Source organism: Podarcis liolepis (assembly GCF_965112155.1).
Source record: "Podarcis liolepis genome assembly, chromosome: 13".
Lineage (NCBI taxonomy): Eukaryota > Metazoa > Chordata > Lepidosauria > Squamata > Lacertidae > Podarcis > Podarcis liolepis.
Genome location: NC_139573.1, coordinates 214,520 through 227,421, shown reverse-complemented (window position 1 = coordinate 227,421; position 12,902 = coordinate 214,520). Strand labels below are relative to the sequence as shown.

At 51.1% G+C, this 12,902-nt stretch overlaps 1 protein-coding gene across 9 annotated transcripts in view; it reads right to left on the bottom strand.

Moving 5' to 3' along the window:
* Nucleotides 1–469: 469 nt before the first annotated feature.
* LOC310692011 (uncharacterized protein) overlaps nucleotides 470–12,902 on the bottom strand; it is a 36,025-nt gene continuing 23,592 nt past the window's right edge. For 6 of the 9 annotated variants that reach the window (XM_083472368.1, XM_083472366.1, XM_083472370.1 and 3 more), the window contains exons 5-6: nucleotides 11,686–11,812; nucleotides 470–4,423 (exon numbers count right to left, since the gene is read on the bottom strand). In XM_083472368.1, coding sequence (XP_083328494.1) covers nucleotides 3,030–4,423; nucleotides 11,686–11,812 — 1,521 coding nt within the window. In that variant the 3' untranslated portion in view covers nucleotides 470–3,029. The remainder of the gene's footprint in view (nucleotides 4,424–11,685; nucleotides 11,813–12,902) is intronic. The other 3 variants (XR_014518640.1, XR_014518641.1, XR_014518642.1) reach the window with 1 other exon arrangement.

Sequence of the window (12,902 nt, the reverse complement as noted above, 5' to 3'; positions counted from 1 at the left end):
CTGCACTTAGGCAGGAAGAACCAGATGCATCAGTATGAGATGGGGGGCACCTTGCTTATTAGTAGCACATGTGAAAAGGATCTAGGGGTCTTTAGTAGACCAAAAGCTTAATATTAGTCAACAGTGTGATACAGCAGCAGCAAAAAATCAAGCTAATGCTATCCTAGGCTTAATCAACAGAAGTGTAGTGTCCAGGTCAAGGGAAGTCACAATACCCCTCTATTCTGCCTTCATCAGACCACATCTCAAGTTCTGTGTTCATTGATGGGCACCACAGTTTAAGGAGGATATTGAGAATCTGAAGGCTGTGCAGAGGAGGGCGACCAAGGGGATCAAGGGTCTGGAATTATTGTATTATTGTATTTTAATATTTTGTTGGAAGCCGCCCAGAGTGGCTGGGAAACCCAGCCAGATGGGGTGTTTATCATGGAAAAGGAGACTAAGAGGAGCTACGAGAGCCATCTTATTCTTTTTTTAAATCATTTTTTATTTATTTTCCAATAGAAAACATCCAAATAAACATCTGATCATAATACTTCAATTAAAAACTAAAAAACTAAAATAAAAAGATCAAATTATAGTCCAAACTGTATTTATTAATTTCTTGGGGCTCCCCGTGGTCTGGATCTCTGGAGCAGATCTTTGTCCTGCTTCTCCTTCTTGTTTCCATATTTTCCACATCTCGATATTAACGCTTGGTATTTTTTTGTTCCTGGGCCCAGGATTCTCATTCATGTCAAACACCATATACAGTGGTACCTCGGGTTACATACGCTTCAGGTTACAGACTTTGCTAACCCAGAAATAGTACCTCGGGTTAAGAACTTTGCTTCAGGATGAGAACAGAAATCGTGCCCTGGCAGCAGCAGGAGGCCCCATTAGCTAAAGTGGTGCTTCAGGTTAAGAACAGTTTCAGGTTAAGTACGGACCTCCGGAATGAATTAAGTACTTAACCCGAGGTACCACTGTACTTTCATCATCCAAATAAAACTTTGTTAATATAAAATTTTTCCAACTGCCTTTTTCTCAGCTCAGCTTCGTCTGATTCCGTTCCAATTCCAGGATGTTGTCCAAGTCTGTTATCTTTGATGGGGCAGCAACTCCTTAATTGTCCAACCTTCCTTTTGAACTTTGTTAAACCAGTACCTTCCAAATTAAGTTATTAGGCAAAACTGTTTGCAATATTAAACTGTGTTCCACAGTATCAGTCATTTGGCGATCGATCGGCCTTTGGAAACCGCACTCTCCCCACTCTGGGCCTGGGGGGTGGGCTGCTAGACATCCCTTAGCCTTTTCTTTCACTCATAATGAATATAAAAAGCTTCTGCAAACAGCTGCGCTGTATATTGTTCCAAGTAGTTATCTTGATTCATCACAAAGTCAGTCAGCACACAGCTCCTCTTGTCTCAAAGAAAGGAAGAGATATAGAATTTCATGCTGTGTCGCTAGTAGAAACTAGTGGAAACCATCGTATCTCTTCCTGCATCTCTGTCAGATCTCTCAAATCCGAAATGAAGCTGAGCGGTTAAATGCCTAATTATCAATAAAAGTCCATCTGTACTCATTTTTTTAAAGTTTAAATTCTTAATGAGGCTTGGCATAAAAGACCAATTATAATTGTTGAGTATAGAGTGTAGAGAGGAAAAAAACATACCAAACGTGATCCAAACACCTTGATGAGAATCTCTTTGAAGTCAGAACTTAACCCCCAGGAACTGTACACTTCTGCAGGGTTTTTCCTCACACTCTTTCAATCCAGCTGTGTCTGTTCATCGTCAAAATCTATTAATAGTCCCAAACAGGTGCTCCCGGCTATGAGAATGACATCGAAGGAGTGCCATTCGTTCTGTGCTCGTTGACCCAGTGTCCTGCCAGCTGCACTTTAGTGCACGCAGGCAATCTCGGACAATCCGCGGGTCTTTGAGACAGTCCTCCCCTACCCTGCGGAGGCTGCCAGGGCTAATTACCCCCATATCAGCCCTGAATTATTGGAACGGCTGGGGTCCGATCTTGTGGGAGTCCGCCATTTCCCACCGCCAGAAACAGGAAGCCTTGAGAGGCATCTTCTAATAACTAAAGGGCTGTGCCATGGAAGATGGAGCAAAATGGTTTTCTCCTGCCACAGAGGTTAGGACTGAGGCCATTGACTTCAAGTTACAGGAAAGGAGATTCCAGCTAAATAGCAGGCATAACTTTCTAACAGAAAGAGTGATATCACTGTAGAACAGACTTCAGCAGAAAGTGCTGGACTGTCCTTGATTGGAGAGGCTGAATGACGATCTGTCACAGACAATGCTATTTTTCTAGAAAAAGAGGTGCCAGAACACACCATGAACTTCTCCCTTGTTTTCCTAGAATGGCAATGGCACCCACCTGAGAGGAGCCAGAGCAGAGCTCTGGTGAGCTCCAGCTGAAAAATATCAGCCCTGGTCATGGATGCTTTAGTTGAGCTTCCTGCAATGCATGGGGTTAGATTAGATGACCCTCAGAGTCCCTTCCAACACTGTTTTGGTTGTTTAGTGGTGTCCGCCTCTATGTAACCCCATGGACCAGAGCACGCCAGGCCCTCCTGTCTTCCACTGCCTCCCATAGTTTGCTCAAACTCATGCTGGTAGCTTCGAGAACACTGTCCCACCATCTCGTCCTCTGTCGTCCCCTTCTCCTTGTGCCCTCCATCTTTCCCAACATGTCTTTTCCAGGGAGTCTTCTCTTCTCATGAGGTGGCCAAAGTCTTGGAGTCTCAGCTTCAGGATCTGTCCTTCCAGTGAGCACCCAGGGCTGATTTCCTTAAGAATGGATACGTTTGATCTTCTTGCAGTCCATGGGACTCTCAAGAGTCTCCTCCAGCACCAGAATTCAAAAGCATCCATTCTTTGGCGATCAACCTTCTTGATGGTCCAGCTCTCACTTCTATACATCACTACTGGGAAAACCATAGCTTTAACTTTACGGACCTTTGTCGGTAAGGTGATGTCTCTGCTTTTTAAGATGCTGTCTCCGTCTTCCAACACTATGATCCTACAATTCAACTATTCTCCTGGTGAGTTCTTGGATGGAAAGTGGGCTTGGTCCTCTGAAGCTCTTTCTGCATTCCAAGCGCTGTTATGGTTTCTCCCCATATGGATTCTTTGATGGGAAATGAGATTGTCCTTCCGACTGAAGCACTTTCCACATTCCAGACACTTATAGGGTTTCTCCCCTGCATGGATTCTTTGATGGGAGGTGAGATTGGAGCTATGATTGAAGTTCTTTCCACATTCCAAACATTGATATGGTTTCTCCCCTGTATGAATTCTTTGATGGGAATTGAGACTTTCCTTCCAACTGAAGCTCTTTCCACACTCTTGACATTGAAATGGTTTCTCCAGTGTATGAATTCTCTGATGGGCAGTGAGACTTTGCTTCTGGGTGAAGCTCTTTCCACATTCCAAGCACTGATATGATTTCTCCCCTGTATGAGTTATTTGATGGTTGGTGAGAGTGGAGCTCCGATCGAATCTCTTTCCACATTTTAAGCACAGATATGGCTTTTGCCCTGTATGAATTCTTTGATGTAAACTGAGAGAGCCACTGTGACTGAAGATCTTTCCACATTCCAGACACTGATAGGGTTTCTCCCCTGTATGGATTCTTTGATGGGAAGTGAGACTGACCTTGTGAATGAAGCTCTTTCCACATTCAAAGCATTGATAGGGTTTCTCCCCTGTATGAATTCTTTGATGGATAGTCAGATGATTCTTTGTACCGAAGCTCTTTCCACATTCCAAGCACTGATATGGTTTCTGCCCTGAATGAATTCTTAGATGGACCGTGAGATGGATGCTTTTTCTGAAGCTATTTCCACATTCGAAGCATTGATAAGGTTTCTCCCCTGTATGAATTCTTTGATGGGAAGTGAGTATGGCCATGTGACTAAAGCTCTTTCCACATTCGAAGCACTGATAGGGTTTCTCCCCTGTATGAATTCTTTGGTGGGAAGTGAGACTGGAGCTTTGACTGAAGCTCTTTCCACATTCCAGACACTGATAGGGCTTCTCCCCGGTATGAATTCTTTGATGGGAAGTGAGATTGGAGCTCTGACTGAATCTCTTTCCACATTCCAAACATTGATAGGGTTTGTCCCCGGTATGAATTCTTTGGTGGGAAGTGAGATTGGAGCTCTGACTGAATCTCTTTCCACATTCCAAACACTGATATGGTTTCTCCCCGGTATGAATTCTTTGGTGGGAAGTGAGATTGGAGCTCTGACTGAATTTCTTTCCACATTCCAAACACTGATATGGTTTCATCCCAATAGGATTTATTTGATAGGGAGTGGAAAGGGACATGGAGTTCTCTCCACACTCCAAATATTCATATGGCTTCTCCACTGTGTGGATTTTGTCATGTTCTCCCTTGTTCTTCATTTCCAATTCAACACCACCTGTGATGAAGAAAGAAATGGATTAGAACCTCAGAAATAAATGGACCCCCAAATGACTGCACAATGAAACCTAACTCTTGTGATAGTGGAAGAACGGAAGAGGGTTAGACATGAAGTGTTACTACAGGGTTCACTGCCTGTGCTGACTGGTATTCATGGACGTATTTGTGGGAACCTGAGATGTGCAAAACCTGGCTCTTTTCTTGAATGGATTTTGTTTGGCCGAATCATGGAATTTTCTGCATCTCTATTGTCACTCACCTGTTTGTTGCTCCATTTCCAAGGTCCATAGTCTCTTTGGTCAACCAAAAACAGACAGAAGCAAAAACAAAAACTCAAATCCTGACAGAATCTACTTTCACTTTCCTAAAAATTCTGAAAACTAAATTTATGATGGCCTGGGCACTTCAAAGCAGGCTGATCAGGATTTTTAAAAGTCGTAACTGGAGGAGGAATTTTCACAGATGAAACAACCCATACCCCTCCAGTTATGGTGACCTGTGAAGTGTTAGAATCCCAGGTACTCTAGGTGGTGCTGTTGAGCTCCAAAAACATCTGGCAGGTTTCTCATTTTGAGATAGATAGACAGATAGATAGATAGATAGATAGATAGACAGACAGATATAAATAGATAGATGATACATAGATCTATGGAATTTCAAAGCAGATATTATCATCTGTCAGGGGTTCAGGAGCAGAGACGCAGAGAAGGGAGGAGACAGAGAGCGAGGGGGAGGAATACGAAGGAAGGATGAGTGGGGATGACGACCCGAGATCACCGAGCCTGTCTAGCGAGTCCGAGGATTCCCAGAAGGGAGCGCCAGCAGCCAGAGCAAGGGGGGAGAGCAGGGGGACACCCCAGGAAGAAGGGTCCAGAGAGGGATCAGAAAGCAGCAGTTGGAGATCGGGACCCACGTTCCCAGCCGGGAGCAGCGGGGAGAAAGGGGACCAGATATCGGGCTCCGGAGACTTTCAGAAGGAGGGAGGGCATGAGTCAGGAGTAGTCACGCCCACCTCGGGGAGCGAGGAAACGATCAAGAGGAAAGTGGAGAGTTGGGCGCGCGCGCCAAGTTCAAATGTAACGGAAGCTGGCGCAGTCAGCAGCCCAGAGAGTGAACCGGGTCCCAAAGCCCGCCGCAAGGAGGCGGAAGGGTCAGGGGGGTCCGCGTCAGAAGAGAGTAGGAAGGGAGAGACCCAGGGGGGCAGGAGGACCCAGAGACGGAAGGAAAGGCGCAGGAGGTGGAGCAAGGCTAGGGTATTAAGCTGGTGCGCTAGAGGCGGAGACTCAGACGGGTCTTCGTCGTTCTGACCTAGAAGAAGTAGGGCTGCACGTTGCAGTTTGGAAATGGAACCTGTAATCCAATAAAGACTCTTTGAAACTGAACGCTGGCTGACTTGGTCCTATGTGAGCTGGGACTGGGCGGCAGCCCTGACAGTAAGACCCGTCTCTCAAGCTTCTGACACCTGATACCTCGCAGCGGAGACAGAAGCAGCTGGAGGAGGGGATCGGTGTGTGGGAGCAAGCTCACGACGGTTGGCAAAGATGACGGAAGCAGAGAAAGTTTCAGCGCTGCAACAGGCAGTTACCCAATTGAATGCGGAGGTACTGGCATCCAAGAAAAGGGAGGAGGATGCGGCAGCCGCCTACCGAGATCTCCACGCCAGGTTTGAAGCATGGGTTAAGCATGGGCAGCCAGGACCCAGACCGGAGGGGGTTGGGTTGGCACGGAGAGCAGGAGGGCTGGTGGCTCACTTCAATGGGAATTTACAACAGTACCCCAACTTTCGAGCAGATGTGATGTGCGCACTGCAACTGCTGGCAAAAGACTTTAGAGATGAGCAAGAGAAAGTGGGGTTTATACTGTCCCATTTGCATGGGGATGCGAAAGCGTGGCTGCGCAATTTGTGGAGGGATAAAGATCCGGCGCTTCAGAGTGCAGATGCCTTTATCAAAGCGATGGATGCATGTTTTTTGTCTACCATTGATGTGGATCTTGCCCGACGGGAGATTCATGGACTGAAACAAGGGAGGGCGAGCGTCCGGCAGTACCACGCCCGCTTTTTTGCGCTGGTCAGTGCATTGGAATGGGACCGGGACTCGCCCCCAGTCAGGGACCTGTTCTGGGAGGGTCTCAGCTCTGCTGTGAAGGATGAAATTGCGAGGGGGGAGAGGCCCCGAAGCACGCAGGAGGTGGTCCAAAGGGCGCTGACTGTGGGGGTGAGGCTGGAAGAACGTCCATGGTGCAGAGATGAAGGACGTGGAGGGCGCGAAGCAGCGAGAAGTTTCTCTTTCGTTCCAAGGGAAGCAGCGCGTGCGCAATCCACACCTCCGCCAGGAGGGGGAGTGGAACCTATGGAAGTGGGAGGCGCCAGGGCTCAGTCAGCTAGCAGAGCCTCTGCACCGACAGCAGTCAAGACTAAACCTCCTAGAGGGACCAGGAAGTGTTACTTATGCGAGAGCCCTCAACACTTGGCGAAAGAGTGTCCCCAGAGGAGCTCCAAGCACACTGCAGCCTCCGCAACGGTGAAAGTGGCCACGCAATGCAGCGAAGCTCAGCAGGGAAACGACGATGTCTGGCTGGAGACAGAGGCACTGGGGCCCAGCCAGACGCATCAGTGAAGCAGTCCCCAGCGATATTGCAACCCACGGACCCCCTCCCACCCAAACCAGTAGTGCAACTCACAGCGTCTCTCCAGCTACCCAATGGAGTCACCATCGAAGTGCCGCTTTCTGTGGATTCTGGAAGCAACGCAGACTTTATAGCACAGGATTTTGTGGAGCAGCACGCTATAAAGCTGCTGCCTGCCACTCTGCCCCTGCAAGTCGTCACAGTGGATGGCAGAGAGTTGCTAGGGGGGCAGGTGGTGAAGCAGACGCCACCAATGGTGATGCAACTTGGTAACCACAGGGAAGTCATCAGTTTTAATGTCACCCGACTGTCGGACACGCCCATTGTGTTGGGCATGAGTTGGCTGGACAGGCACAGTCCAACGCTGGCTTGGTACCAGAGACAGCTGATCTTCGGCTCCTCTTACTGCGCAGAACACTGCATCCTGCCCAGGCAGGAGGGGGAGGAGGAGGACTCACAACTGCAGTTGGGAACGTTGCAAGCAGTTCCCCACAAATACGCGGACTTTCTGGAGGTCTTCTGCGAGAAAGAGGCAGACAAGCTACCACCGCACAGGCAATATGACTGCAAGATTGACCTCCTGCCAGGGGCGACGCTGCCGAAGGGGAAGCTATATTCCATGTCTGAGGACGAACTACAGGAACTCAAACAGTTCATCGATCACAATTTGCAGCGCGGTTTCATCCGGGAGTCCAGCGCAGTAGGGGGCAGTCCTGTTTTCTTCGTGAAGAAAAAGGACACGCCCCAAAAAAGATTGGTCGTGGATTACCGCCTCTTAAACAGAATGACCAAGCCCTCCGATTTCCCTATGCCCAGGATTGACGACCTGCTGGCGACGGTGCGCAAGGGACGCGTGTTCACCAAGTTGGACCTGCGAGGAGCGTACAATCTCATCCGCATGAGGGAGGGCGATGAGTGGAAGACAGCCATGTTCACGCCTCTGGGCACCTACGAATACAGAGTGATGCCGTTTGGTTTGCAAAACGGTTCTCACTGTTTTCAAGCTTTTATGCATCACGTGTTGGTGGGACTCCTCTACAAGAAGTGCGTCTGCTTTCTGGATGACATCCTGATATTCTCTGACTCGCAGCAAGCACACGACCAGGACGTTCGGGAGGTGCTGAAGAGGCTGCAGCAGCATAGACTGTACGCCAAACTGGAGAAGTGCCAGTTCGACACGACGGAGGTGGATTTCTTGGGTTACAAGCTGTCGGACAAGGGGCTAGCCATGGACAGCGCCAAGGTTCGTGCGGTGTTGGATTGGAAGAGCCCGCGCAACCGGAAAGAGGTCCAGAGGTTTGTCGGATTCGCCAATTTCTATCGCAAGTTTATCAAGGGGTTCGCGATGCAGACGGCAGCTATTACGGACACGCTAAGCTCCAAGAAAAAGAAATTCATCTGGACAGAGCAGGCGGAGCGGTCCTTTCAGACACTCAAGCGTCTCTTCGCGTCGGAAGAGCAACTGCTGCATATCGACCCCGGCAGACCGCTGAGGGTGGAGACAGACGCGTCCGATAGAGCAGTGGGAGCGGTACTGCTGCAGAAGGACCCGCAGGGGGTCTGGAGGCCGGGGGCGTTCTACTCCAGAAAGCTCAGCAAGTCGGAGCAGAACTACACCATCTGGGATAGGGAGCTGCTTGCCATTCATGCAGCTTTCAAGGCGTGGAGGCACTTCCTGATCGGCGCCAAGCACACGGTGCAGGTCTGCACGGACCACAAGAATCTGGAGCACTGGCGCACGGCTCGGTTCCTGAACCAGAGGCAGATCCGTTGGGCGGAGTTCTTTGCTGACTTCAATTTCCGAATTGAGTACGTCCCGGGCGACACCAACATCATGGCGGATGCCCTGTCCCGAAAACCGCAGTACCTCGAAGAGGCGACGCCAGCGGCGGCCATGCCCATCTTCGCGCCAACAGCGTGGGCGTGCGCTTCAGCCACAGTAGACCTGGATGCGGTGCGACGGGCGTTGACGGACGACTCATTCGCGCAGGCGAAGATGGCAGAGGTGCACAAGGGCACGGCGAAGGGCGACGAGTTCCAGATACGAGACGGCTTGCTCTTACGTAAAGGGGCCGTCTACGTGCCGGGAGACGAACTTCGCGCCCGGGTACTGCAGCAGCTGCACGACGCACCCACGGCCGGGCACTTTGGCACAGAAAAAACGGTGGAATTGGTCGCAAGAGACTTTTGGTGGCCCAGACTGAGGGGGGAAGTCGCGAACTACGTCGCGAGGTGCGACACCTGCCAGAGGGCCAAGCCGGTGCACAAACCACCGGCGGGACTGCTGGAACCGCTGCAAACGCCGTTTGAACCATGGGAGAGAGTGGCCCTGGACTTTGTCACGGATCTCCCCAGCTCGAGAGGCAAGACAGCTGTACTAGTGGTGGTGGACTTGTTCACCAAGATGGCACATTTCATACCGTGTGCGAAGGTGGCCACGGCAGAGCAAACAGCCAAATTGTTCATAGATCACGTGTTCAAAGTGCACGGGCTGCCGCGGTCTATACTGTCCGACCGCGGACGCCAGTTCATCTCGAATTTCTGGCAAAAGCTTATGGGCTTCCTGAACGTCAAGATCAACCTGACATCGGCAAGGCACCCGCAGACCAACGGGCAAGCGGAGAGGGTCAATGCCATCATGCAGCAGTACCTGAGATGCTATGCCAATCAACAGCCTGCGACGTGGGTGGATTACCTGCCGCTCGCCGAATTCGCCTACAACAACACGAAACACGTATCCACAGGGGTGACGCCGTTCTTCGCCAACAATGGGAGGAATCCCAGAACCTTCCCGGGACTGGACAGAGTGGGGGAAGGGGAACCACAGACGGCGGACGCTTTTGCATCTGAGTTGCAAGAGGTCCACGATCAACTCAGACGGCAGCTGGAGCTGGCGAAGCACGCATACAAGGTCCAAGCTGACAAGCACAGGCGAGTTGGCGAGGAGATCCGAGTGGGAGACTGGGTCTGGTTGGCAGCCCACGCGGTGCCGACCCGATCGTTAGCCAAGAGGAAGCTAGGGCACAAGCAACTCGGTCCATACCGAGTCGAAGCGCAGATCAACCCGGTGGCTTTCCGGCTGGTGCTACCAGAGGGTTCCAGGATGCATCCGGTGTTCCACAGGTCGGTGCTCACTCCCTACAGGGCACCGCACAGGTTCCAGGAACCAGGAACGGCACCGAGTCAGTCTCCGGAGCGGACGGAGGTGGGGAGATTGCCACAGCAGGACCCCATCAACGAAGTCACGGAGATTTTGGACTCCAGATGGGGGGAAGACGGAGTAGAATATCTACTAGCAAGGGAGGGCACCCGGGCCAGTACTAATAGCTGGGTGCCGGACTACGCCTTGGAGGAACCCCTGCTCAAGGATGAGTTTCATGCCCTTTTCCCACACAGACCTATGCCAGCGGGCTTCTTCGACGACTGGTTGTTCACGCCCACGCTTTCCTCCAGCACGTTCCATGGCTTCGACTCGGAAGGGGAACCCGCACCGCGCACACGTTCCCCAGAGGGGTCACCGGAGGGTTCGGCGTCCGACAACTCGTATTGGTGGGACGATCGGCCAGAGGAGCAGTGGCGCCGGAAGTGGCAGGAGACACCAGGTCCAGCGACAGACGCAGAGACAGACATGGACGTTTGCGGGGAGGACCTTGGTTTCGAGCACGGCGGCACCGAAATGGAGGCGGAGGAGACCACCGTTGACGAACGCGGGGAGGAAGACTCGGAGGTCTTCAGTTGGCGGCCAGCAACGGGGAGCGAACTGTATCCGACATTCACTCCCGTGATGACGGAGCACCCACCAACCACCCTTGAAAGCGGGGAGGGGGGAAGGGGGGGCTTCGAGGGGGGGATGGATGTCAGGGGTTCAGGAGCAGAGACGCAGAGAAGGGAGGAGACAGAGAGCGAGGGGGAGGAATACGAAGGAAGGATGAGTGGGGATGACGACCCGAGATCACCGAGCCTGTCTAGCGAGTCCGAGGATTCCCAGAAGGGAGCGCCAGCAGCCAGAGCAAGGGGGGAGAGCAGGGGGACACCCCAGGAAGAAGGGTCCAGAGAGGGATCAGAAAGCAGCAGTTGGAGATCGGGACCCACGTTCCCAGCCGGGAGCAGCGGGGAGAAAGGGGACCAGATATCGGGCTCCGGAGACTTTCAGAAGGAGGGAGGGCATGAGTCAGGAGTAGTCACGCCCACCTCGGGGAGCGAGGAAACAATCAAGAGGAAAGTGGAGAGTTGGGCGCGCGCGCCAAGTTCAAATGTAACGGAAGCTGGCGCAGTCAGCAGCCCAGAGAGTGAACCGGGTCCCAAAGCCCGCCGCAAGGAGGCGGAAGGGTCAGGGGGGTCCGCGTCAGAAGAGAGTAGGAAGGGAGAGACCCAGGGGGGCAGGAGGACCCAGAGACGGAAGGAAAGGCGCAGGAGGTGGAGCAAGGCTAGGGTATTAAGCTGGTGCGCTAGAGGCGGAGACTCAGACGGGTCTTCGTCGTTCTGACCTAGAAGAAGTAGGGCTGCACGTTGCAGTTTGGAAATGGAACCTGTAATCCAATAAAGACTCTTTGAAACTGAACGCTGGCTGACTTGGTCCTATGTGAGCTGGGACTGGGCGGCAGCCCTGACATCATCCAACTGGGAGCTTACCAAGGGAGGCCATGATCCCATGATTCTCCTCCATGACTTCCTTATGCAAAGCTCTCTGGTCAGGATCCAGCAACGCCCACTCCTCCTCCGTGAAATGCACAGCTACATCTTCAAAGCACAGAGGACCCTGAAAGGAAAAAGACAAGGGTTCTTCTCTAAGGCAGTCTAAAGAGTATCTACTACACTTTGCGGTGGTGTTTCCTGCCTGTTCATTGCTGTGTTGTGTTTATTGCAATGAGAAGACTAAAAATGCTGAGCAAAGGTCCACTAGGTCCCGGCAGGGATGGCGCTCTGAGGGTTGGGCACCACTAAGTGTTTTTGGACCACAAAATGGTAAACAAGTCTTAAATACTGGATGAACAGGCAGGAAAAAGGATCTGGGGTAGAATTCAAGGCTTGTGGATAGGTATTACTGACATGGCTTGTAGTTTTTGTTCTAGAAAGTATTTGTCTAATATGCAGAGATCTTTCCTATTATATTGATTCAAGAAGGTTCTGGAAACTTGTCTGGGTCTCACAAGCTACAAGCTGCTACAAGCTGCAAGCGTCTAGTCTCTAGATGATCAGCAATTTTTTCCATTCTGCCTGGAAACAAGCCGAAGGTTCCTGCTGTTTGGGTTACTCCTTCAGAGAAGCGGAGTACAGCTGGTTGAAGCTGGCCCTGTTAATTTTCTATCCCAAGGCCATGCTGCCTATAAACATAGGCCATAATTCCTCTGTCGTGGATGTGAGTCCAATTATGGCTTCCTTTGGAAGAGGATACTGTTTGGTACAAGGAAAGGGCAGGTCTTTGCACTATTTTAATTTGACTGCTGTGGCAGATTCAAGAGTTGCACAGGGTTAGATTCCAGCCCCCACAACCAAGGGGGTGTATCGTTCTTCAGCTCAAGGGGGAGGCCTCTAAACTCTCTTTCCTGCTTAGCCTCCTGCACTATCCCTTCAAACTTAAGCATTTAATAATTATGGGCTAATACTTGCCTGGATCTGCCTGGGGTCTCCTTTGACTTCTCTCATCTAAGGCGTTGAACACTGATTTGGCTATTGAAAATAACTTGCTAATGCTTTCCCCATCATAACCAATATGCAGGGTTAGGGCATTCCTGATGTCAAACATGGATTTGTCCTTAAAGAACCCATTTATAACACCCTTCATGTTGGGAGGTTTTCCAGATAAATCCCTGCCTATGTTTTATGGCGGCTACCAGACGGACGTAGCA